A 27012-nucleotide genomic window follows, 5' to 3' on the forward strand; every position below is an offset into this window, starting at 1 on the left:
GATCTTGAGATGGGAGATGATCCTGGATTACCCAGGAGGGGGGCCCAATGCTGTCACGAGATCCTTACACGATGGAAGCAGGAAGGTCAGAGTCAGAGAGGGAGATGGGGTAATGGAGGCAGAGGTCACAGTGATGCAGGATGAGAAAGATTCAGCCAGCCATTGCTGGCTTTGAAGGTGGAGGAAGGGGCCACAAGCCAAGAAATGCAAGTGGCCTCTCGAAGTTGGAAAAGGCCAGGAAACAGGTTCTCCCTCAGAGCCTCCAGAAAGGAACTCAGCCCAGCTGACCTTGGTTTCAGCCCAGTGGAACCCATTTCAGACTTCTGACCTCCAGACTTGTAAGATAATAAATGTGTGTTGGTTTAAGCCACCAGGTTTATGGTAATCAGTTACAGAAACAGTAGGGAACTCATGAAGGAGCCAAAGCTTGGAAAAGCCAGGTCTCTTCCTCTCAAATCTAGGAATTGGAAGAAATGGGAATTCGAGCCAGGTGGTCTGACTCCAGGCCTATGTCCTTCACTGCCTCACCATGCTGAAAATATCTTCCCTGGTGTTATGGATTGAACTGTGGCCCCTTCCCTTCCGAATTCGTATGTTGAAGTTCTAATCCCCATGCAGTGAACTGAAGGTTTGTGTCCCCCCACAATCCAGTTCATACACTGAAATTGTAACCCCTAATGTGATGGTATCAGATGGGGCCTTTGGGAGGGAATTAGGTCATGACAGTGGAGCCCTCATGAATGGGATTAGTGCCCTTATAAGAGAGACCCCAGAGAGCTCTCCTGTCCTCTTTCCACCAAGTCAGCAGTCTGTAACCCAGAAAAGGGCCTTCTCCAGAACGCTTATCTTGGACTTCTGGCCTGCAGAAGTGCAAGAAATAAATTTCCATTGTTTATATTACTTTACAGTAAGAAGGAACAAGGTACTGATCCATGTTGCAATATGGAGGAACTTCAACAAGTTGCTAAGTGATAGAAGCCAGATATAAAAGATTATATTTTATATGATTCTGCTTATATGAAATACCCCCGCAAAAGACAAATTTGTAGAGGAAAGCAGGGTAGGTGGCAGGTGTGGCAGGGTTGGGGGAGAGAGAAGCGGCGGCAATGAGCTTGAGGGAATTTGGGGGGGTGATGAAAATGTTCTAAAACTTGATTGCAGTGACGGTTGTACAACTCTAGACTTTTTTTTTTTTGGCTGCGTTGGGTCTTCGTTGTGGCATGTGGGATTTTTCATTGAGGCGCACGGGCTCTTCACTGCGGTGCGCGGGCTTCTCTCTAGTTGTGGCATGTGGGGCTTCTCTCTCTAGTTGTGGAATGGGCTTAGTTGCCCCGCGGCATATGGGATCTTAGTTCCCCGACCAGGGATCGAACCCTCATCCCCTACACTGGAAGGCGGATTCTTTACCACTGGACCACCAGGGAAGTTCCTATGGTACTTTGTTATAGCAGCTTGAATGGACTAAACACCCCCAGTAACTCAGAATGTGAGTGCTTTTAGAGAAAGGACATTTAAAGAGGCAATTCAGTTAAAATGAGGTCAGTGGGGTGGGCCCTAATTCAAGTGACTGGTGTCCCTATAAGAAGAGATCAGGACACAGACACACACAGAGGGGGACCATGTGAGGACACAGGGAGAAGACAGCCATCTACAAGCCAAGGAGAGAAGGTTCAGAAGGAACCAACCCTGCTGACACCTTGGTCTCTGACTTCTAATTCTCCAAAACTGTGAGAGATGTCTGTTGTTTAAGTCCATCAGTCTGGGGTACTTTGTTATGGCAGCCCCAGCAAAGCCACATACCTGGGGACTCTGGGAAGCTGCACCTCATCTCTGGCCTAACCTGAGCCCCCCAGAAGAGTAGCACCCCCCAAAGCCACAGAGGCACCAGAATTAGGATGCTAGACCCATCCCAGCTGGTTCAAATCACGAGCTATTTCGAGGTGAGGAGGGGACTTCAGAGGACCATCTAGAGTCAGGACACACATGGGCCGCAGGGCTGTTCTTGACTGTCTCATCCTCTCTGGACGACTTCACCCATCCACACGGCACCAGTCTCCACTGCTGTCCTGACACCTCCAGACATGTTCCCGGCACAAATCTCTCTTCAGTTCCCATCCCAAATGTCCAGAGCCCCTGCTGTCTCCCCTGGAGTGTTCCTCTGGCTCCCCAAACTCAACATGCTCAAAGCAGAGCCCAGCATCAGTGTCCCCTTCTCCTGGTCCTTTCCCCTCACCCTCATCTCAGTCAAGATGCCCTTCCCTGCGGAAGAAGGAACCCCCTATACTGCTGGTGGGAATGTGAATTGGTGCACCCACCACGGAGAACGGTATGGAGATTCCTTAAGAAACTAAAAGTAGAACTACCATGTGATCCAGCAATCCCACTCTTGGGCATATATCTGGAGAAAACCGTAATTCAAAAAGATACATGCACCCCAATGTTCACAGCAGCACTATTTACGATAGCCAAGACACGGAAACAACCTAAATGTCCATTGACAGATGAATGGATAAAGAAGATGTGATATATATACACAATGGAATATTACTCAGCCATAAAAAAGAATGAAATAAAGCCATTTTCAGTAACATGGATGGACCTAGAGATTATCATACTAAGTGAAGTAAGGCAGACAGAGAAAGACAAATATCATATGATATCACTTATATGTGGAATCTAAAAAAAATGATACAAATGAACTTACTTGCAAAACAGAAACAGACTCCACGGACATAGAAAAGAAATGTATGGTTACCAAAGGGGAAAGGTGGGGAGGGATAAATTAGCAGGTTAGGATTAACATATACACTGTTATATATATATAACAGATAGTCAACAAGGACGTACTGTATAGCACAAGGAACTCTACTCAATATCTTGTAGTAATCTATAAGGGAAGAGTCTGAAAAAGAATATATGTATATACATACATATATGTGTGTGTGTGTGTGTGTGTGTGTGTGTATAACTGAATCACTTTGCTGTACACCTGAAAATAACACAACATTGTAAACCAATATACTTCAATTTAAAAAAAAAAGAAAAGGGAATTCCCTGGCAGTTCAGTGGTTAGGACTCCATGCTTTCACTGCAGGGGTCTGGGTTCGATCCCTGGTTGGGGAACTAAGATCCCACAAGCCGTGCGGCGTGGCCAAAAATATATTTTTTTAATTGAAAATAAATAGATGTAAATTTTTTTAAAATGATGCCCCTCCCTGGTCACCTATGCCAAGGTCCCTTCATCCTCCTTGGCATCCCCTGTCCCGAGCTCCCACCGAGCATTAATCTCCAAGTTCTGCCAAAATTTCTTGTACGCATTTCTTGGGTGTTGTCCCCTCCCCACCGTCTCTGTGTCCACTGTCCTAATTTCGGCCTTGTCATCTCTCCCTGGTCTCTGGCCCCCTGCCTCCGCCTCCTCCACTCCATCCGCTTCCAGAAACAGATCTGGCCGTTCTCTCCTTTGCTTAAAAGCTACCCACGTGCATCGCAGGTGGGAACATAAAGTGGTGTAGCTGCTGTGGAAAAGAGTTTAGCACTTCCTCAAAAAGCTGAACATAGAATTACCCTATGTCCAGCCAATCCACTTCTGGGTATCTACCTAAAGGATTGGAAAGCAGGGGTATTTGTACACCTGTTTTCAGAGCAGCACAATTCACAACAGCCCCAACGTGGAAGCAACCAAAACGTCCGCTGACGGGTAAATGGATAAACACGATGTGGTCCATCCATACGATGGAATACTATGTAGCCTTTAAAAAGGAAGGAAATTCTGACACCTGCTACAACACGGAGATACCTTGAGGACATTCTGCTCAGTGAAATAAGCCAGACACAAAAGGACAAATAATATATGATTCTACTCACATGAGGTCCACAGACAAGTCCAATTCCTAGGGACAGAAAGTAGAGTGGTGGGGGCCGGGGGCTGGGGGAGGGGAGTAGGGAGTGAGTGTTTCATGGGGACAGAGTTTCAGTTTGGGAAGGTGAGACACTTCTGGGGATGGATGGCTGCACAATGTGAATCTGTTTGGTGCCACTGAACCGTACACTTAAAAAGGGGTAAAATGATAAATTTTATGCCATATATATACATACGTATGTGTGTGGGCTCACAGGCGAAGTTGGGGATGGCCACTCCCAGTGGGGAAAGCTCACCCCGAGGCTGGGAGCACAGGTCATGGTGACAAGCTCAAGGTCGTTTCTGGCCCCAGCCCTGGCCATCCTGAGCATGGAAGGTGGGGCGAGGTGCCCCCTGAACCCAAAGATGACATACGGCCGCTTCCGAGAGGGGCAGGTTTATTGGTGGGACTGATCAAGGGTCATCAGTGCAGTGCTGGCCCTCCCCCGGGGGACAAGCCAGTCCAGTGTGTGGACCCTGGGGGCTGGGGGTCAAGGGGGACCCCGGGGGGTCACAGGCATAGCAGCAGGCAGAGGGGCAGTGAGCCGCCTCCAGAGGGCCCACCCCTAGTCCAGCCCAAGGGGGGACCCCTCTCGAGGTCCTCAGGCATCCGCAGATCTGGGGGCGTCCTGCGGCAGACAGCTCCGGTGCCGGAGGATCGGCTTCCCCTCCTCCTGCAGGGATAGGGGCGACCCCGCACGTGACACACAGCCCGGGACACCGGCGCAGTCAGCCGGGTCTCCCCACCTTGTGGGGGGCCCGAACCGCCCACTCTCACCATCTCGGAGGCAGTGCTGGGGCTCGCGCCCTCTGGAGAGCCCCCTTCGTCCCGCGAGCAGTCTGGCCCCACGTCCTCCTCGTACTCAGTCAGGCAGTCCGACTCCTCCCCTGGAATGGCAGTGGGTGAAGTTCAGGGCGCTTGGGCTGGGCTGACCTCTCCAGCCACCAGTACACCGACCCCGGGCTCCTGGGGATGCCCTCAGCCCCCTCACCATCTGCGCAGCCGTCGGAAACAGAAACGTAGCTCGTGGGGGGCTCGATCCTGGACACGATCTCCGCCAAGTCGGTGAAGCCGGAGCTGGGGAAGGCAAGCACCTGCGGAGAGGCGTGGGTGAGGCTCTCGGGGTCGTCTGAGGTCTGGGGGAGACCCAGAGGGGACTGGGGATGTGTCATCAGAGTGGCCCCGCCGGAGGAAGAGGGCGCAGGCTTACATCTGCACGGCGGCTCTCATTAAGGTCTGCAGACCGTCGGTCCGTGAGCATCTTTTCAATGATGTCGCCCCGGGTCCAGCCCCCAAACACGGCCTTCCCGTACTGGTAGCCCACATCCTGCAGGAAACGAGGGGGGCTGGGGCCATGTCTGCAATCCCTGGGGGTGTTCTTCTCTGCCTCATCTTCTCTGCTTATCCCCACCCTTTCTGCCCCTGCCCTGGCCCCTCAAAACCCTGATGCTCTGCTGGAGCTGGCATTTGAGACTACACTGATTTCAGAGTCGGCCACACGTAGCACACTCACCCCCATGTCCCCTATCCTGTGCCCCTGCCAGACATTACCAATCACTCTTTGCTCATGCTTTCCCACTCAGCCCCATGCAGTGTGCCAAGTACCAAATGATTCGAGATGGCGGCGTGCAGGCTTATTTCAAGGTCTGCAAATATGCGGTATACCCGTAAATATCATCATCTCCCATGCCCATAACAGACATCACTAATCCAGCATGGTACGCCTTCCCAGTGAGCCCAGAAAGGGAATCAGACATTTCTACTCAGGGCTCTGGGCAGCAGCTACTGATCATATTCTTTTCTTTCTTTCTCTCTCTTTTTTTTTTGGCCACGCCGTGCGGCATGCGGGATCTTAGTTCCCTGACCAGAGATCGAACCCATGACCCCTGCAGGGGAAGCACGGAGTCCTAACCACCGGACCACCAGGGAAGTCCCAGCTACTGATCATTTTCAGTTGGCATGGGCTATGACACATTTTTCTGGGTCAGTGGCACATTATACAGTGCTCCATCCAGTGTATCCCAGACTTGGCATCGGACGTTACTAATTTTTCGTGGTTCTCATTCCCACCTACACAGAAACGGCATTAGAAATCTCTACAGCGTGCTTCAGGCAGTGCCGCTGGCACATACTAAGAAACTTAGTTCGCACATACACACGTACATCCCCTTGCCACACTCACTGCAGACATCACTGATTGATTACCGTTCTATTCCCCATGGATCCCAAATGCAGCCCTAGAATCCTTCCCTTCATGTTGCTCTGGGCTTTCAGTATTAAAGCTCTGCCGGCCCACCACACTGGCACCAAGTGGCTCCCACCCGCTCACATAGATCTGGTCGAACTTCCCGAAGTCCATGGTCTTGAAGCAGTCGATGGGTGGGCGCAGGTACTCGCAGTACGAGCTGGACTTCACGACCTCCAGCTGCCGCACGCAGGACACATAGGCCAGGCGAGACTGGATCTCGGCCATGTCTGGAACCTTGATCTTGTCTGCCCAGGGGTTCAGCCGCTTCCACAGCAGCCACCAGCCAGAGAGGCTGTCCCCGTAGGTGCTAAGGTCCGTCTCATCCTGGCTTCCCACATCGATGGCAATGACCGTCTTGGCACCCATGCTGCGAGCAATGTCCGCTGTGGGGCATGGGGGTCAGGGGGCTGTTCTCCACCGGGACTGAGGCAGGGAAGTTCAATGCAGCCCCGCAAACACCATCACGCACGTGGTCACGCAAAAAAAAAAAAAAAAAAACATGCGAACAACACGTAGGCGTGCAAAGCGTATGGCTGTAGAGGCCGATGATGTGGAGGAGGGGACGGGTGTTGGAGCTTTTAGGTCTGGGGAACCAGGGCCAGAGGAATGGAGAAGATGGAGGCAGAGGGATAAAATCACTGGGGAAAGAGACCCAAGCTCAGACACATGGGGGAGAGAGATATGGAAGGAAAGTAACACGGAGACAGATTATAGTAAGGACACCAGGAGGCAGAGATGAAGGGATCAGAGTCATGGAAACAGACGGAGGATCAGAGACGCAGCGAGATGCGGGAATAAAGACATCGGGAGACAGAGCCGCGGGGAGAGAAATGCAGGGGACCAGAGACAGCAACAGAGATTCGCGGGAGAGAGAGATATCAGGGGCCAGAGATATGGAAGGAGAGAGAATCCGGGCAGAAAGAGGGATCTTGAGACTGAGACAAGGGACACAGAGCAAAGAGCCGGATCAAGGAGATTCAGGCAGCGGGACGGATGGGGTGAAGAATGGGGTGATGGCGTGGTGAGGAGGGTGCTGTAGCTGTGGGTCTGGGTGCCCCACTGAGAGCCCCTGAGTGGGTCTGGGGTTGCCTGGGGGGACATGGACAGGGTCCTGTAGCCAGGTCCAGTCCCCAAAGACACCTAAGTCTCCAGAAGACTTCGCCCGTGGTAAGCTTGTCTGTGTGTGTGTGTGTGCTGTACACACCCCTATCAGGTATGTGCATGTCCCGTCTGTATGTTTGTGAACACACCCACCTCTGGGTGTGCTATATCTCTGCACACACACCCAGGACTGTTTGTATTCCTTTCCCGTGTCCCTAGATCAATGTCTAAGTATGTTTCTTTGTGCGTCCAAGTGTGTCCGTCCACCTGTGAGTTTGTACACACTTGCTCACGCGCATGAGGTTGTGTGAGTGCAAGTATCTGTACAGAACGCCTATGCAGGAGTTGGCAAGCTGTCTGTAAAAGGCCAGAGAAAAACTAATCTCGGCTTTGCAGGCCATATGGTCTCTGTTGCAACTACTCAACTGGGCTGCACAGACATAGCCACAGACAAAGGATAAACGATTAGGTGTGGCTGTGTGCCAATAAAACTTTATTTACAAAATCAGGCAGGGGGCCAGATTTGGCTTGTGGGGTGCAGTGTGCGGATCCCTGATCTATGGGACCTCAAGCGCCTGTGTAGCCAGTGTAGGTGTCTACTTGTGTTTGCACACCACTGGGTGTGTGGAATTTTAAGTTGCAACCCCCCTGCCTCTCATCTGCATGCTTCAAGTGAGTGGGTGTGAAAGAAAGCTCGTCGTGGAGCTGCCCCACCCACCTGCGTGTGCCCACGCTTGCCCTGTGTGTGTGTGTGTCAAATACAGCACATGGGCGCATCCTTCACCTGCACACACACATGCCTGCTATGAGCTTGCCTGCGTGTCTGTGCACGGGGACAAGCAGATGGCTACTTGCCTGGTAGGTTGTTGATGTAGCCGCCGTCCATGAGGAGGTGCCCATCCTTGGGGTCACACAGTGGCGGCAGGTATCCCGAGAGCGTCATGCTGGCACGCACGTATCGCCACAGGGAGCCTGCCCGGCGGGACACACAGACACAGACACGCACTGGCACACTCAGACACACTTGGAGGCCCGGCCAGCCCGGTGGGCTCGCTGACCCGGCACATTGTTGACATAGCACCCGTCCACCAGCAGGTGCCCGTCCCTGGGGTCGCAAGGCGGGGGCAGGTAGGGGCAGTAGGAGGCAGTGGCCCAGATGTAACGCCATACGCAGCCTGTGGGGACTGGTGTGAGGGGGTGAGGCGCCCAACTGGTCTCTTGGTCTCCTGCCCGCGAGGACAGACATACCTGGGGCCTCTGGGGCATCAGTGGGTGACGATTAGTGCTCAGCACTCAGGCCAGGAGGGATGGTCACTCATGTTAACAATGTCCCAGATGCTCGGCTGCCCCTCCCCCGCACCCATTCCCCACATGGCTACAGTGGTTTTGGTGGGGCTGGCTGGGGTACCCACCATCTTTGTGGACACGCATGGCTGAGGCGGTGATGTCCGTGGTCACGTTGAAGTACGGCAGCCACAGGTCCTACAGGGACAGGGACTGCGGTCCAGGAGGAGTGGGGACTCCTGTGGGGAGGGGCAGGGGAGGGGCAGGCATGGGGGAAGAGTGCACCTCGATCTGCTTGTCCTGGAAGACACGGTGGATGCTGCGGTTGAAGGCCGACCCCGTGAACATGGAAGTGACGGGGTAGGTGAGGTCCAGCACGGGCTCCAGAACTGAAGTCATGCTCTAGGGGGCAATGGGCCAGCGGGGGGTCAAACAGGAGTCACTCGGGGCTCACTGACTAGGCAGTCCCTAAGGGGCCTGACTTCTCCAGCTGGGAGCTGGAGACTAGGGTCACTAGCCAGAAAGTCACGGGGTGGGGGCGGTCATCCAAGGTCCTGGAAGTATCTCTATAAAGGATCCAGGTGGGGTTCACAGATTAAGACGGGGAGGGGCAGGAGAAACCCAGAAGCCCGTCTAGGGTGAGGTTTCAGGGTGCTCCTGGGGTGGGGGGACCCCTCCCCGCAACACACACCTTGGCCCACTCCCGGGCCCGCTGCTTAGTGCGGCTGGCGCTCCGCTCCTCGGCGTACAGGGCCCCGATGAAGGAGCCGATGGACGTGCCGCCCACCAGGTCGACAGGGACCCCCGCCTCCTCTAATGCCTTCAGCACTCCGATATGTGAGCAGCCTCTGCAAGGTGGAGACCCAGTGACCCTCTGGAGATCCCCTAAGCCCCACCCCCAGGAATCTTATCCCTTCTCCCTCACCTGCTAGGAAGGTGGTGCCGGCCCGCCCCTATGGGATCGCACCCAGGGAATCAGCTCTACCCCTCAGGGCCCCTGGCCCCGCCCCTGTCAGCGCTGACCCCGCCCCTCACCTGGCCCCGCCCCCGCCCAGCACCAAGGCGATGGTGTTGCCTGTGAGCACCCGCGCCAGGCGGGAGAAGTCGCTGTGCCGGTCAGCGCGCTTCGAGAAAACCTTCTCGTAGAGCTCGTGCTGGTGTGAAAGGAGAGACGCGGCCCATGAGGATGCGGGTGTAGGAAGCGGCGTCTTGACCTCCAAGTCACTGCCCTGGCCCCGCTGGTCTCTAGGCCGCGCCCCTCCAGTAGCCACGCCCCTGAAAGGTCCTGAGAGCCGACCAGTCCCCTGCAGGGCCCCTCACCAGCTTGGCGGGGCTGCGGCGCGAGAAGAGGCGGCGCGGACAGCGCAGATGCAGGTGCCCCGAGCACCAGCTGCGCATGTTGAGCCACTCCACTGTGCGCGTGGGACCCGGGCCCTCCTCGCGGTGCAGCAGGACCAGCTGCTTGAGGGCGCGCACCGCCGTGTTCTCCAGCATCTGCTCCAGCTTGTGGGGGTGGTGGGGGGAGAAGGGGGAAGCACGGAAGTCACTCTCACCCGTGGTTTCCTCCCTGCCCCTCCCACACCTGGCCCCGTAGTTCCTGGTCGCCTAGCCCCACCGGTGAGGGTGCACGTGGCCCGGCGCAGGCACCGGAGGGCAGGGGGCGGGATCCCAGGGATGGGGTCACTGTGAATGGTCTCCAGACCTGGCCAAGCGTGGGCTCCTGGTCGCCAAGGCCCACGATGAGGATGCAGTCGGCCTGGCGCAGGCAGCGCACGGTCCAGGGTGTCAGCGATGCGTCCGTCTGGTAGAGCACGATGCGGTGCGTGTCCTCCTGCTGGGCCAGCCACCCTGACAGCCGGAATTCTTGGATGCTAGGATGGGGGCGGGGGAGCGTCATCCTGGGGCTAGTCAGGGGTCCCTGCCCTCAGGGACCATGTAGCTCCATTGCTCTGGGGAGGGGGACCTGGACATCCAAGCCCCACACGCCTGCATCCTCCAGGGGCGGATTCACTACACTGTCTCCCCAGTGACCAGAGGAATGGGGGCGCATGCTCCTTGTTTCACAGCCTAGACCTCAAATGAGATCTGAAAGAATCCTATGCTTTGAGCTTATCCCTCGCGCCCCACCCTAACCTCCTGCACCCCCAACACACACCTGTCCAGTGCAGAGGCCCCCAGGCGTGCCCGGATGATGTCACTGTTGAGAAGAAGTGTGGGGCCTGGGGATGGGTGAGGAAGGGTGTTTAGGAACCCAGGTCAACGGACCTGGAGGACCCTCCTATAAGACAATACCACCCACTCCGCTCCCACAGCCCTGTTCCAGCCCCCCAGCCCCACCGCTGGCCCACCCAGGCGTCTCCATTCATTGGCCAATGCCCCCACCCACATGCGCCTTGCCCCATGCAGACGGAAAGCCTGCCCTTGCCCACGACTGACCAATGGCTTGCAAAGCATGCTGCAGCTCCAGCATGAAGGCCACCATGGGCACCTCGGCACACACGGGCAGCACTGCCACCGTTGCCAGGTTGCTGGCTGGGTTGGTGAGCTCCGAGTGAGGGGGAACACCTAGGCCCGAACCTGCTGAGACCCCAAAGGATGGTATTTGCTGTGCAGTCCTGTGTCTGGAAAGGTCAGCTCGCCTCTGCCTTCTCAGAAATCCCTGTTCCCTGTTCCTCAGCTGAGGCTTAGTGATGCCGTAGTGAAGGTCATGGCCTCAATCCTAGCTTCACAGCCTCAACCACTGTTCTTGATAAGACCTGCCTATCTGACCTTCAGTTTTGGCCCAATCTCCTCAGTGGCATCCATTACACAACTGTATAACCATTTCTGTTTTCCACTCCACCTGTGTGGACTGATCTGTGCCCCTACCCCATTCTGGCCTTGGGGCCTCTGTCCACTAAAGGGACTTGAACACAAAACTAGACGGAAATAAATATATTTTTGACGCACTGATTGCTTCTCAGCTTCTCTACTTACACTTTAGACCAAACCATCAACCCCCATCTCTTGACCGGACTTCTCCCAGCCTCCTCTCCTCCAGTTTTCCTATAACAGTCTGAACAAGTTCAAATGCCTTTCGACGGCTTCTAGTCCCTGCATGACTTGCCCCCCTCCCCCTCACTCACTTTCCTCCTTGAAGTGTTTCAACACCGCCAAACCCTGTGTGCAGAGCCTTCAGAGTTCTGTCAGCGTCTGGCCCCATCTCATTTATCACGTCTCAGCTCACTGATCTCAGAAAAGCCTCCCTCCCGCCTCTAGTCATACCCCATCAAGATCCTATTTTGTTTTCTTCACAATACATTATCCGACATTGTACTCTTTCTTTGTATCTTAAAAACTGTATCTTGCTTCTGAAGCTGTAAACTCTTCTAGGGGCTTTGTCTGTCTTGTGCATTCTCCAGGTTCCCAGAGGTCTGAGATTTTAAAGTCCCTGCCCCCACTATCTGCCCCAGAATCACACCAAGGGCGGTCCTGGCAGCCGGGTGGGAGAGAACATGTATTTGTGTACTTGGTGCGAGACTGGGGGAAAAGTCTATCGGGGAAGACCCTGGGCATAGGGGCAGTTCTTGGCCACGGCCCACTCCCGCCCCTACCCTCAGGATCCAGGTGTCAGGGCTGATGGGGCAGAAGCCCCTGGGGGGAAAAGGAGAGTAGAGGTTGCCAGGCTGCTCCAGGGTCAGGTCACCATAACATAGAACCTCAGGTCCATATTTCTGCACATCTCGAATCTGACTCAATTTCCCATCGTATCCTAGCTGACGGAAACCACATCTCCCAGCATGCCCAGGGAAGGGAACCACACAACCACCACCACCCCCAGCATGCACTGGGACAGGGGCCATCTCCCAGCATTCACCGGGACCAGGAACCACATCTCCCACCAGTCTGGTAACCTACGAAGCCACTTTCCAACATGCCCTGGGCCCCAAACACCACCCCATAGACTACATTTACCAGCACACTTTAGTCTAGGTTTCCCCTTCCTAGTATGTGGACTCCATCCTCCAGCCAGCCCTGACACCCTGAACCAAGCTTGCCCTAAAGACTCCTCCTGTCAGCACCACTGATACTTCAGATTCTATTAACAAGCCGGCCCTGGGTCCAGGACTCCGTTTCCCAGCATGCCCAATAACCAGCACTACAGCCCACAGCATGCACCGGAACTCGGATTCCCACTTCCCACTTGAAGCCCCGCCCAGAGCGGGTTATACGCAGGACTCCACTTCCCAGCATGCCCTGGGTTCAATGGCTCCCTCTCCTAGCTCGTTCTGGGCGTTGGACTAGATCCCTTAGCATTCCCGGGCGCTGGCCAGCTCTCACCTGGGAAGGGTCCTTGCAGCTGCTGCAAATTCCCCAGAATTTTCTGGCTCAGCAGGTGGATGAGGCGGGTGACAACCTGGGTCGTTGGAGGCCGGCGGTCCAGTGAGACTGGAGGAGCAATTCTGCACCACCTTTTCCTCCTCTACCAGGGCGCCTGGGTCCCTGTTACCTGAGTCCCACCCCATGAGCCTCGCCCTCACTTGGAGGCTTCACCTCCTTCCTAGGGCTCCACCCCCATCTAACCCCCCTCTCCACACATTAGGCCCTGCCTTCTCTGGGTACCCGCCCCCACTCCCATCTGTCCAGCCCCCGTTAGGAGAACAGCCCACAACCCAGCGAGCTGCACCTGCGGGTATCGACGTTTGATGTGGCCCAGGGTGCCCTCGGGGAGTTTGGCCAGCTCTGTGTCGCGCACCGCGTGCACCGTTGTGGCACGTGGCTGCCTGGTCAGCGCCTCCACCTAGGGGACAGCGTGCCTGATCAGGGCTGCGTGAGCCAGGAGCTTGATAGGTAAGGGAGAGGACGACCGTGGGTGCAGAGAGGAGGCCCTACCGAGTCCCCCTCACCCCGCCCCAACCCCTAGATGGGGGTAGAGAGAACCAAGCCTTACTACCCATCTCGGGGCTCTGAGGAAAGGGAGAGGACAGGAGGACAGGGATCCACACCGGCGGGGGTCCCCTCTTCTGATGTAGAGAGGTCTGGAGACTGATTCAGATCAGACTCGCCACCCTGATGAGGTTGCCCCCATGGCCCCACCCCATGGAAAGGAGCTGGGGAAAGTGGATTGCACGAGGTCATAGGTTGGGGAGGGAGCGTTCTCTACCCCCAACAGGTTACCTGGGATGAAGTGTATGTTGGGCGTGGGGGGAAACTGGACTGGGAGAGGTTAGAGGTCAGTGGGTGGGGCCGAGCTCACCACTCCTATGAGATCCCCGCGGCCGTACTCGCCCACCAACTCCTTCTTGCCATTGCCACGCTGGATGACACTTCGCAGCCGCCCATTGAGCACGATGTAGGTGCAGTCGGAGCGGTCGCCCTGCCTGGGGTGGGGGTGGGAGGGGCGGGTCAGACAGGGTAGGGGTCCTCGTAGGCAGGGCCTGAGGGGAGAGGTGGGGGCAGGGCCTGCACCTGTACAGTGCGCGTCCCGCCTCTACCGCTGTCCAGTCGATGGCGAAGTCCATCTGGCGCACGAAGGGCGACATCCTCGCGGCCACGGTCTGCGCGGCGCTCAGCACTACACTGGGCTGTGCACGCATGATCCTGTAGGCGAAGGGCAGGGGTGCATGGGCCGGGGGCGCCCTAGAACAGCCCTTAGGGAGTAGAGAGGGTGGGGGATGGCCTGGAGGTGGGACAAGAAGGGCTCAAATCTTCCCTGGAAAACTGTTGGCTGTTCAGAGGGATGGCCTCGTGCAGGGCAGAACAGAGTTGGTCGGGGCTGCCTAAGCGTCAGCCCCACCCCCATATCGGGCCCAGCCATACTCATAGAAGTCAGACTTGGAGATCCGCAGGAAGGTGCAATCACGCTGGGCTCGCAGCGTGAAGATGAGGGGCTCGCCGGTAAGCACGGCCAGCTGCCCCACCAGCTCCCCGGGCTGCACCACGAACAGGCACACGTCTTCGGCCTTGTCGATCATGCGCTGGTAGACGTGCAGGCAGCCCCAGAGCACGAAGTGCAGGCTCACATCCTGTAGGGCGAGGGCCAGGAGATGGGCACAGGGGCACCACCTCACCCACAACTCAGGTCAGCGCACTCCAGAGGAAAGGTTAAGGAAGGAAAAGTTGGAGGGAGTGAAGGCTTTCCATAGCACTGAGCTGAGCAGCATATGTTATCTATATTCCCACTCAGCACCAGGGCAGACATTGCTAATGGATCACCCAACTCAACCCAGATTAAGGCCCATGAATTCTTTTCAACACAGCCAGCAAGAGCCGACGAAGACTGGCTACACAGGAGCATGGCTGAGCTTAGAGCCTCTTTGCTTGTGCTGGGCAACTGCATAGCTACATGGAAAAGAATAAAGTTGGATTCTCACCTTATGCCATATTAAAATGGATCAAAGACATGAATCTGAGAGCTTAAACTATAAAACTCTTAGAAGATGGGACTTCCCTGGTGGCGCAGTGGTTAAAAATCCGCCTGCCAATGCAGGGGACAGGGGTTCGAGCCCTGGTCCGGTAAGATCCCACATGCCGCCGAGCAACAAAGCCCGTGCACCACAACTAGTGAGCCCGCGTGCCACAACTACTGAAGCCTGCGCGCCTAGAGCCTGTGTTCGGCAACAAGAGAAGCCACCACAATGAGAAGCCGGCGCACCACAACGAAGAGTAGCCCCCGCTCGCCACAACTAGAGAAAGCCCATGCGCAGCAACAAAGACCCAACACAGCCAAATACATACATACATACATACATAAAACTCTTAGAAGAAAATACAGGGGTCAATCATGGTCACACTGAATTTGGCAACAGAATCTTGGATATGATACTAAAAGCCCAAGCAACAAAATGAAAAACAGATAAACTGGACTGCAACAAAATTAAAACCTTTTGAGTTTCAAAGGGCACTATCAAGGAAGTGAAAGGACAACACACCGTGTGGGAGAAAATATTTGCCAATCATATATCTGCTAAGGGTCTGGTATCCAGAATATGTAAAGAATTCTTACTACTCAGTACTAAAAAGACAAATAACTCAATTAAAAAATGGGTAAGGGCTTCCCTGGTGGCACAGTGGTTAAGAATCCACCTGCCAATGCAGGTGACACGGGTTCGAGCCCTGGTCCGGGAAGATCCCACATGCCGCGGAGCTACTAAGCCCGTGCGCCACACCTACTGAGCCTGCGCTCTAGAGCCTGCGCGCCCCACTACTGAGCCCGCGTGCTACAGCTACTGAAGCCCGCGCCTAGAACCAATGCTCCACAACAAGAGAAGCCACTGCAATGAGAAGCCCGTGCACTGCAATGAAGAGTAGTCCCTGCTCTCCGCAACTAGAGAAAGCCTGCGTGCAGCAAGGAAGACCCACTGCAGCCAAAAATAAATAAATAAATAATTTAAAAAAAAAATGGACAAAGGCTCTGAATAGACATTTCTCCAAAGAAGATTTTTGAATGGCCAGTAAACTCAACATCATGAATCATTAGGGAAATGCAAATCAAAACCACAGTGAGATGCCACTTCACACCCACTAGGATGGCTTGAATCAAAAAGTGTTAGAGAGGATGTAAGAAACTGGAATCCTTACACACTGCTGGTGGGACTGTAAAATGATACAGCCACTGGGAAACAATGTGGCAAAAATTTAAAAAGTCCTCAAAGAATTAAAAATAGAGTTGCCGGGACTTCTCTGGTGGCACAGTGATTGAGAATCCACCTGCCAATGCAGGGGACACAGGTTCGATCCCTGGTCTGGGAAGATCCCATATGGCACGGAGCAACTAAGCCCGTGCGCCACAACTACTGAGCCTGTGCTCCAGAGCACGCGAGCCACAGCTACTGAGCCCACACGCCACAACGAATGAAGCCCGTGTGCCTAGAGCCCGTGCTCGGCAATAAGAGAAGCCACCGCAATGAGAAGCCCGCGCACCGCAACGAAGAGTAGCCCGCGCTCACCGGAACTAGAGAAAGCCTGCACGCAGCAACGAAGACCCAACGCAGCCAAAAAAAAAAAGAAAAAAAATAGAGTTGCCATATGACCCAGCAACTCAACTCCTAGGTATCTACCCAACAGAAATGAAAACGTGTCCACAAAGACATCTGCACATAAACGTTCATAGCCGCATTATGCCTACTAGCCAAAAGGTAGAAATAACTCAATGTCCATCAACTGATGAATTAAGAAGCAAAATGTGGTCCATTCGTACAATGGAACAGTAGTCAGCCCTAATAGAATGAGGCACTGACACACGCCACAACATGCATGAACCTTGAAAACAGCATACTAAGTGAAAGAAGCCCAGACACAAGGGGCCACATGTTGTATGATTCCATTTACATGAAATGTCCAGAACGGGCAAATCTATAGAAACGTAAGATTAGCAGTTGCTTAGGACTGGGGCTGTTTAGGAGGTAGGAGACTGATGGCTTAAGGGTATGGTGTTTCTTTTTAAGGTGATGCTCTGAAAATGCACAGTGGTGATGGTTGCACAACTATGTGAATATACTAAAAACCAGTGAATTGTACTCTTTGAGTGGGTGAATTGTATAACGCATGAATTACGTCTCTAAAACTATCACCCCGCAAAAAAAAAAAATCCCCTTTGGGAAGTTCCCTGGTGATCTAGAGGTTAGGATTCGCCACTTTCACTGCTGAAGCCCGGAGCCTGGCTTCAGTCCCTGGTCAGGGAACTGAGATCCTGCAAGCCGTGCAGTGCATTAAAAAAAAAAAAAAAAAAAAATCCCCTTTGCTCCCAGTTCCCTTGTTCCACTCCATCGCTGTTGACTTCCTTTTGTTTCCTACAGGTGGAATAGCTCTACCACAGGACATTTGCACAAACTGTCCCCTCTGCAGAGAATGCTCTTTCCTTCCCCTTGCACCTAGTTAATTCGTCCTCATCCTTCCTCCTTCTCTGGAGGTCACTTCCACAGAGACACTGCCCTGACTAAACCAGACGTTGTGGAGCTGAGAACATCTCCTTTGTAGCACTAAGCACATATGATGTAGTAACAATTTGTGTAATCCTTTGACTGTACTGTCTGTCAGAACTGTGAGCTTCCCAAAGGCAGGGGGCCCCACTGGTGTTTCTTGCCTCTGCAACAACCCTGGGACACAGCAAACGCCCCTCTCCCCTCTGGTTAGCCTGCCCAGCTGGACACATCTCTGTCCCACCCTTTCAAATAAGGAACTGAAACTGCCCAGAGACAGAAAGATTCCTTCCTCATTCATTACACAAACCTGTCTGACACCCCACAACGCCCCAGATGAGTGCCAAAACACTGCAAGGATCCCTGGGAGAGGCCCAGGCCCAGGAGACATACACACATGCTGGAACCTTCCAAGATAGAATTCCCAGACTGGGTTTGGGATATAAATGGGAGTGACTAATAGTAGGCTGCCATTTGTCCTCAGACTGGGAAGCATGTTGTTTTTCACTGCAGGACTTCTCAGAGCCTTGAATATGCTAATAATGCTCACTGGGAGCTGCCATGAAGGGGTAAAATAACCTGTGTTTCTCCAACATGTTGCACACAGACCCCCTGTGATATGGCCGTTCCATGAAATATGCTTTGGGAAATGTTTGTGGAAAGCGGGGTTTCTCAACCTTGGCAACACTGACATTTTGGACTGGATAATTCTGTTGTCGGGGGACTGGCCCATGCAGTCTTGCATCCCTGGTCTCTAACCCGCTAGATGACAGTAGCACCCTCCCAAGTCAATCAAAAATGTCTTGACGTCGCCAAATGTCGTTGACAATGACGTTGAAAACTATTGGTGTAAAGTTTCAGAGGGGGGCACAGCAGACCAGCTTTGTCCCTAACAAAGTTCTGAAGACCCCGAGGAGCCTGGTGTGTTAGCAGGCTGGGCTGGGGCTGGGGCTGGGGCCGGGCTGTGTTGAGCCCAGCAGAGGCTCCCAGATAAGCAGGGGCCCGGGGCCCCTGCAAGGGCCACGGTGTGACCACACTTCCTCAGCCAGTCCCCCAAGTACCTCAAACAGCTGGCACAAAACTTCCTCTGCAGAAAGGAGCCCACCCTGCAATGAGCAGCTCAACGTGGCCACTCAGTCAACTGATCATGTGATATAACAACCACCCTTAAATCAACCATACTCCAATAAAAATTAAAAACAACCACCACCACCCAGCCAGCTAATAGCTGGGCCACCCCCAGCCCCTCCCCCAAGCCCAGGGCTCCTCCCTTGAGCCTGGGGCAGTGCTGTGGTCTCAACGCCTAAGTCATGTCACCCCTACTGTCACCCCCAGCCCATCCCCCGACTGGGAGCTGCTGCTCCAACCCTCCCCTGGCCTGTCACCCTTGCAAACCCTAGTAGCTGCGAACTGAGTATTTCCTGTTTCATCCTCCCAACACTTCTAGCAGATAGTTACGACACTCATTCTGCAGGCGAGGAAGATGACAAGTTTCTAGATGATTCACCCAAGGTCACACAGGGAGTCAGGGCAGAGTCCGGATTTCATGTTTGGCTTCCTCCCTAACCCTCCTCCTCTGTGCTCCTGGCCTGTGACATCACAACGGGTCTCAGTTTTCCCGCCTGGAGAATGGACGGATTAGTGGGATGCACAGTTTCCCACACCTGTGTGTCACCAGGAGGCACTGAAATCCAGCTCGTGGGGCTAGTTCCCAGCCTCCAGGTCCAGATTCTGACCTGCACCCGTTTACTGAGTGCCCCCATCCTAGCAGGGACCCAGGAATGAGAAGCAGACAGAGCATCAGAGTATGTTGTAGAGTTGAAAGGTCAGAAAATGGAAGTTGCAGGAAATGCCAGGACAGGGAAGAGAAATCTAGGGGTGGAGGTCCTAGTATAAAAGGTTCAGGGGTTAGAGGAGAATATGTCCAGAGGACATGGGGAGGGAGGGCTGTGAGTCAGAGTCATAGGATCCAAAGGTCAGGGGCTGGAAATCATATACTGGGAGGTCTACATCTAAGGTGAAAAGGCAAGGATCAGAGAGAGGTCTTGGGTCAGGGCTGCATGATCAGAGTTCAGGGCTCAGCCTCACCTGGTCCCCCTGGCGGGCAATGATGGTGCCGGCTTTGGTGTGGTGCAGCAAGACTCGGCTATTCAAAAGGGAGGGGTCCTGGGGAGGAAGGAAAGGGGGTTGAGACTGGCCCAGCCAGGCCTCCCACCCCCAACCTGGTCCCCCAGACACCCTCAGCTGCCCACCTCAATCCGCATCAGCTTGGCCAGCTCTCGCTTCGCCGCCTCAAAGATGCTGCTTGTCTGGCGGCCCTGGTAGGGCCCGAAGGGGCACCCGCCAGTGGCCGACTCATCCTCACAGTAGCTGTATTCACAGGCGCCGGCTGGCTGCTCCCGGGGCTCCTGAGTAGGGGTCTGTGTGGGGCAAGGCCTGTGATCTCCCTGCTCCCACCCGACCTTCCTCCTCGGGGGACTCCACCTGTGGCCAGACCAGGGTCCCAGGAGGGGACTGGGGTGGGGTGGGGGAAGAGGGCAGGGCCTTACCCGAGCCAGGGCTGCCTGGGGCCCCCATGAGGCCTCTTCCTGCAGGGACACGGAGATCCGGCCCCGCTCATATGCCATGTCGAAGTCCGAGCGAGGGCCGCCCTGCAAGCCTGCAGTGGGCAGGGGGCAATAAATGCAATAAAGATGAGAGTGGCCATAGCTGGAGTCTAAGCAAGCACTACCTATGTACCCGAGGCCGCGGCTACACAGACATGACTAATCGATCGCTGCTCTGGCCCTTGCAACCCTTCTCACCACAGCTGGGAGGGCACCATCTCAACGACTACCCACAACAAAAAGACATGAGTAAGTGCTGCTGATATTCCCATTTCACGGATGAGAAAAATCAAGACTGGCAGGCCTGCATCCAACCCAGAAATTCGATGGCCTCCCCCCACTCCACTTGGTGCCCCAAACCTGAGATGTCCACTGGCATCGAGATGCAGCGACTCAGCAAGGGCGCCGAGGGGGCTTCCAGGGATGTGGGCTTCACTGGGTCCCCTAGGGGAGACGCGTGTTCAGGCTCCTGCCCCTCAGAGCGCCCATGACTGGGGGTGGGGAGCTGAAGGGGGTCTGGGGAGAGGTCAGCTCAGAGTCCCTGGGGACCGGGGGACTAGGAAAAATGATTCCAGTGGGCCCAGGGGACTGAGGCCAGGGGTCCTGGGGGATCCAAACAGGAGTCACACCTGGGTACCTAGCTAAGCAGGTCCCGGGGGGGCTGGGCAGCTCAGGTGGAAGTATCTGAGGAACTGAGACATGCATTGAGGGGCAGAGCCTGGGCTTCTTGGGAGTGGGCTGGGCCAGCCTACGGTTCCTGGGGGTCAGGCAGGGGTCATCTTGGGTACCTGCAGTTGCAGGCAGTGGGGCCCCGGTGGGGTCAGGCGGCCGGCCAGGCGTCTCCCTCGCCTCCTCAGAAGCAGAGGTGCTGGCTATCCGCTTGGAGCCACGCACAGGGCTGGTGCGGGCTGGGAGGCCCGGGCTGGGGAAGAGGCGCAGGGGCTGGATCTCCTGGGGGCAGAGGGGATCCTGTGGCGTGTCTGGGGAGGCACACGCCGCACACCCCTCCGGCCCCTGGTGCTCTCCACGTAACTCACGTGGCTGAAGAGCTCGTTGGTCAGACCCAGGTAGTTGTGAAGCGCCAGGAAAGTGACCCGCTGCAGCCTCACCATGATGATCTTTGGGGGCATGGCCGTCAGAGGAGGGGGCCAGGGAGAAAGAGGGTCAGCCACAGGACTTAGCACTGAGGGGGTGGGGCCGTGGGTGGGGAGAGGGAGATGGAGCTAAGGCCAGGAGATCAAGGTCAGAGCAGGAAGGGGCTGGGCAGGGCCCTAGGAGCCAGGGAGAAACCGACAATCAGGCAGCAGAAACCTGGGGACACGGGGTGGAGGCAGCTCATGGGAGGAGTCAGAGAGGTCCGGCTGCTCAGGGCCGATAAACGCAGCTTCAGTGCCTGTTGGCTGCTGGGTCCCAGCCCCCAGGAGCCTGTGATGGGTGGGGGGTTATGAAAGGAAGTGGATGGCCCGCTGACCTGCACTACCCGCACCAAGCTCTCGGGATACTTGGTGAAGACGGCTGAGAAGGCCTCGACTGGAAGCCGCAGCACCGTGGAGTCTCGGGCCGCCCGAGCGGACACAGTACGCTGGGGGTGCTGGTGACCCTGGGGGTGCCGGGGGCACAAGGAGAATCAAGGTCAGGGGCTGTGAGAGCCCCCCTTCCTGCTCCCCCCCGACCCCTCCTGATGCCACTGCCTTGAGGGACCACCGGCAACATCAGGCACGCATCAGAGATGGGGGCCCTGGGGGTGACCCTCCCCAACCCAGCCTGGTGGGTGTGGCCTCCCACCCAGCCTCCCCCGCCCCCTCCGTACTGGTCACTCACGGTGATGACATCCAGGATGCTCAGAAGGCTGTTGACACTGTCCCCAGGAACCACTTCCTTCACCACACACTCCTTCCCATCCTGAGACACGGGGTGGGGGAGGCGGGCACTGACCAGGGCTGCCCCTGCCCTGCCAGCCCACGTCCTGCCCCCTGACCACGCCACTGGTCCTCATTCTCCCTCGGTGATCACTGACACCCGGACCCCACTGAACCTTCCGACCAGCATCACTAACCATAACCGGTGACTGTGCAGACCACCCCAGATGCTCTTGGACACCCGTTCCCAACTCCTGCCTGCACATCTCATAAGACCACCAACCCTGGGAATTCCCTGGCGGTCCAGTGGTTAGGATTCGGCGCTTTCACTGCCGTGGCCCAGGTTCAATCCCTGGTGGGGGAACTAAGATCCCACAAGCTGCGCCTCGCGGCATTGCCAAAATTAAAAAAAAAAAAAAAGCCCACCAACCCTGCTACCAAAAGCACTGCCTGTCCCCGGTGACCACTGCACCACTGCTCATCCCTGCCGCCCATCTCACTGTGGTGCCCCCCGGAGGGGGAACCCACTCACAGGAGCCGGCAGACAGAGCTCCAGCAGCCCATCCTGCACCACGTAGATGCTGGCGTCGGGCTGGCCTGGCCGGAAGACGTAGTCACCCTGGCTGAGCCGCTGGAAGACCATGTGCCGGCACAGCTCCAGGAAGAGCGGCTTCTCAAAGTGGCCCAGCACCCTGTTGGATAGGGACCGGGGAATGGAGAGATGCAGGAGGTCAGGTCAGCCCCAGCTCTGCAGCCCCCTGCCTGCACCTTGACACTGACCGGACGTTCTTGAGCATGTAGAGCACCTCGGAGGGCAGGTGGGAGTTGGCCAGGTCGCCCTCGGTCAGGTCAGCCTCCAGCACCGCAGGCGGGGGCTCCTTCCGCTGCAGCGTTGGCGCCTCTTTCTGGATGCGCAGGATCCTGGTGGGAGGAGGGGGGAGCGAGGGGGGGGTGAGAAGCAGGGAGGGGACTCAGGAAGACCTGAGACCCCCCACAGAGCCCTACCCCGGGGACACCAGAGCAGGACTCAGCAAACTGTGGCCCACTGGCCAAATTAGGCCAGCCACCTCCTTTTGTAAATAAACCTTTATTGGCACGAGCTATTAATACATTCATTCATTTACATATTGTCTGAGGCTACTTTAACGCTACAACAGCAGAGTTGAGTCGTTGCAGCAGTTGCAGCAGCGTTGCGCGCAGCCTGCAAAGCCCCAGATGTGGCCGAAAAAAGAGAAAAGTTGCTGACCCCTGAAATAAAACCCTGAGGTCACCCTTCACTAGTCACAGGCTCCCTAGATGAACCCTCTCATTAAGCAGACCCCTGACACAGCTTCCAAGATATGGGCAGACCCCAGAAAAGCACCTCTGTTCATCATGGGACCCCACATATTGCACGCCTCCATCATGTAGCCTCCGTCACGTAGGCAGAGCCTTGGGGTAGCTTCCATTATATCAGGAGACCCCAGATAAAACCTCTCTGATCCTTATAAAAATCCCTGAGATAACCCTTCCTCCCCAGTCTCAGACAACCCTCAGATAGCCTCTCTGATGGTCACAGAGACTCTTGAGATAGCCCTGGTTACGTGCAGAGAATCCAGATACAGCCCCTCCACTAACCGTGGACCTAGGAGAGCTCCTCCCTGGAAGTCACAGTTGCTACTGAAGACAGTCCTTCCACTACTCACAAAATGCTCAAGATAGACCCTCTAGAATGAGCTTAAACTGAGTTAAACTCCACATTACAGAGAAATCCAGAAACAGCTCCTCTTCTGATCAGGAAGATCTTGGGCTAGCCCTCGCCCAGGTCACAGAGAGCTGAGATAGCTCTCTCAAGGCCATGGCAACATCAGGGTAGCTCCTCAAGGGTGTGCAGACACTGAAACCGCTCCCAGGAGGTGGACAGACCCTCAACTAATTGTGGGAGACCTAGAGATAGCCCTTCTACTCAAGTCATAGAAAGCCATGGGATAGCACACCTGTTGACCATGGACACCCCTGGAATGGCCCCTCAGTGTGAAGAAACACTTGAGACAGACCTTCAAAATAGAGTCTCTGATGTCAGGAGACCCCAGAGCCAGCTCCCAACTTGGAAAGATCCCTGAGAGAGCCTTTCTCAGAGACCCTGAGGGACCCTTTGCTGATGACATGCCCTGACATGCCCTTCCCGTGTCTCTAGTGCCAAACGATTCTTGAGATGACTCCTAGGGAACAGAATCCCCTAACACAGCCTCCGTGTAGTTTGGGGAAAATCCAAGGGAGGTGACACAGAGAGATGCTTTCTGATGCAGAGAGATTGCTGAGATAACCCCTAGGGAACAAAAGCCAGAGATAGCCCCTCCTGCAGGTCCCAGAGAGACCTGCGATAACTCCAGTGAGACTCTGAAATAAACCCTCTCGTGTGGGGAGATCCCAGATTTGACCCCTAAGGGTATGACAAGACATCCGAGGTAGTGCCTGGGGATTAAATAACTCACGGATGCCCCTGTGGCAGGGAACATCACTGAGAGAGCCTTCGGGTGATACAGACAGCCTGTCTGGTTGGGGAGAGCTCTGAAATAGTCCCACTGACATGGCAAGATTCCTAAGACAGTCCGTGGGGTTCAAAGAAGCCCGAGATACACCCTTCGGTGTGGGATGATCACTCAAAAAGCCCTGGACAGCCCCAAGTACACCTAGCACAGCCTTACTTCTTAGCAATGTTGAGCATCTTAAGTTTCTTCTTCATGCGTGGCCGGGAAGTGGTGGAGACGGAGGTGTCCACCAGCGAAGAAGTGGATTGTGATACCTGGGAGGATCAAGGATGGGGTGGGGTGGGAGGAACGCGTCAACTGCCAGTTCAGATCCTAGGGAAGAGGGGGGCAGATCCAGAGGCCCTTGATCAAGGAGGGCGGCCGGCTTACTAAGAAGTATAATTAGGGAAAGGGCAGGATCTCTGTGTGGCCAGTGGGAGCCCCAGGGGGTCCCAGACTCACCTTCCGCATAATCTTCCGGCCATAGAAAAGCACTTTATCTCTCTTCCGGAATCGATACCGCGGGCCATCCGGGGCTGGAGTTTCTAGGGGTAAGTGCGGAGAGGGGCAATCTGACCTCTACGCACACTCCGCACGGCCAGAGATGGGGACGCTGCGTGCAGGCTCCAGCAAATCCCATCTCTACTGCCTCAGGGGCCCGGACATTTCAGCTTCCCATCCCTCAGCACCCCCAGAAGGCCCTCCGGGTCCTCACTCGGCACTCGAAGCCTCCGCACCAGCAGGAGGATGAGCACGGCCGTGACCAGCACCGCGACTCCAGCCCCGATCATCACGCCCAGCACCTGCGGGACGAACGGCACTGGCTGTGCATCGCATGCCCGCTCCGCCAAGCCTTCCCCGGGGGCCGGGACGTCCGGGACCTCATCCCACGGAGCCAAGGCCGCCCCCGAGATCGCAGTTGGCCCGGGCCTCGACTCCCCCATCTGCAAAATGGGCCAGCGCTGCTCCCTCCCCTGGGGAGCAACGCTTTCTGGAGGCTCGGCGGCCCGCAGTGCACACCGGGAAACGTAGTTCCGCCTGAACAGACGCAGACTGGTTCTCGCGAGGCCGCGATAATGCGTGCTGAGCACGTCGGGAATTGTAGTCCCCGCGGCGCCACATGAACCCCCGACCCTTACCATTCCGGTTTGCAGCGGCGCCTCCATCAGTTGTTTCAGGCTGGGCGGCACGTCTGGTAGTTCAGACTCCTGGGGAGTAGGAAGCAGGACGAACCCGGGCAAGTCATCACTCTGGGCCCGCCCCTCCCCTGCTATAAGCCCTGCCCCCTTCGTACCCACTGCCGGGGCGGCTTCTCCGCAGGCCTGTGGGCGACTGAAGGGGCGCTGCGGAGCAGAGGGGTGGGGCAAATTGACCTCGGGGCCCGAGCTAGGGAGTAAGGTGGGTCCCCGGGTCCCCACCAGGCTCCCCTTACCTACGCACCAGGCCGACCTGATGCCCCACTTATCCAGACCCACCCTGGGGCCAAAGGGCAGCCAGCCGGGCACCCACTGTTAGCAGCCAGCGAACAAGTCCCTGAAGGGGCACGGCTCTCTCCAGCAGGTGGCCCCCTCCCCAGTCTCTGAAGGATTGATCAATCCTGACCTACCGATCCCTAGGTCGCACCCCAGCACCCCCTGCGAAGACTGGATGCCCGCACCCCACGAAAACTGGGCCCGAGTCATGGGGCCGGGGAGATGCCTGGCTCCCGGCCCAAGCCTGGCCCCGGGGAGACAGAGACTGGGGCACGCGGGAGTGCAGCCGGGAGCTCCTTCACAAGGGGTCGTGGTGCAATGCCGAGGTCTCAGTAGCATCCTGGGACGCTCGGAGTGGGGTGGGCTCGCAAAGTGTTACTGGGTGATGCTGGAGATTTACTGTCACGTAATGGTAAAGTTATGGGGTCTCTGATGGTGCAGAGCACCACTGGGATTCCAGGAACGATGCTGGCGCCATTGCTGGGAGACGTAACCAGGGACGCTGGAATTACGGGTGGGTGGGTGGGGGCTCACTAGGAAGTTACCGAGAGATTCTGAGGACTATAGGACTATTACTGGGAAAACCGAAAGCTGGTTGGGCACGTCCCTGCAGTCGTCCGAACATGATACTGAGGAATGCTGGAATATTACTGAGACTTTTCTGGGAGGCTGAGGCTGCTTCTGGCGCCATTCGAGTATTAATGGAAATCTGGGGGAGTCACTGGGTCCTTGAGACATTACCTGTAAAATTCACGGGGGACTAGTCTCCTTCCACCCGAGGGTGCCCTGGCAACCGGTGCGAAAACACCTGCCGGAGGCTGGCGGGGTGGGGCGGATGGGAGAGTCAGAAAGTCGAGAGCTACCGGGAATCGGCGGAAGACACACCTTGGGAAAGCCGAGGGCTCGCTAACAACCCGCGAAGGGACGGGGCGAAGAAAACCCGGACTCACCCAAAGGGCCGCAGCCGTGGTCCACTCTGCGCCAACTCCGTTAGTGTTCTGCCCAGCGCCGCAGGCGCGGCCCCTTTAAGTTACTCACCTCTGGGTGCGCCACAGCCCCGCCCCCCGCCATGCTTGGAAGGTCGCGCGGAGCCAGCCACACTGAGTGTGGCGACGCTTTAAAGGGACCGGAGA

The 27012-nt window shown here is 56.0% G+C and overlaps 1 protein-coding gene across 8 annotated transcripts; it reads right to left on the bottom strand.

Annotated features, from left to right (window-relative positions):
• Positions 1-4279: 4279 nt before the first annotated feature.
• On the bottom strand, positions 4280-26903 carry PNPLA6 (patatin like phospholipase domain containing 6). Of its 8 annotated transcripts, none has more exons than XM_067733971.1 (34): positions 26830-26903; positions 25547-25615; positions 25123-25210; positions 24870-24952; positions 24585-24682; positions 22678-22818; positions 22430-22589; positions 21860-21940; positions 21510-21638; positions 21076-21156; positions 20827-20989; positions 20399-20482; positions 19982-20091; positions 19685-19840; positions 19521-19598; positions 14332-14537; positions 13981-14112; positions 13769-13892; positions 13199-13312; positions 12853-12928; positions 10969-11109; positions 10688-10751; positions 10235-10403; positions 9853-10035; positions 9568-9686; positions 9224-9380; positions 8818-8934; positions 8661-8730; positions 8104-8220; positions 6229-6530; positions 5110-5226; positions 4891-4993; positions 4677-4786; positions 4280-4572 (listed from the first exon to the last, which is right to left on the bottom strand). In XM_067733971.1, exons 2-34 carry the CDS (start codon positions 25571-25573, stop codon positions 4501-4503), a joined length of 3972 nt encoding a protein of 1323 aa, XP_067590072.1. In that variant the 5' UTR covers positions 25574-25615; positions 26830-26903; the 3' UTR covers positions 4280-4500. The 8 variants fall into 8 exon arrangements, with proteins under 8 accessions (XP_067590072.1, XP_067590071.1, XP_067590070.1 ...); XM_067733970.1 differs by having other exon boundaries at positions 10969-11112; XM_067733969.1 differs by having other exon boundaries at positions 19685-19852.
• Between the last annotated feature and the right edge of the window lie 109 nt (positions 26904-27012).

The sequence above is a fragment of the Pseudorca crassidens genome, chromosome 3, assembly GCF_039906515.1.
Source record: "Pseudorca crassidens isolate mPseCra1 chromosome 3, mPseCra1.hap1, whole genome shotgun sequence".
NCBI lineage: Eukaryota > Metazoa > Chordata > Mammalia > Artiodactyla > Delphinidae > Pseudorca > Pseudorca crassidens.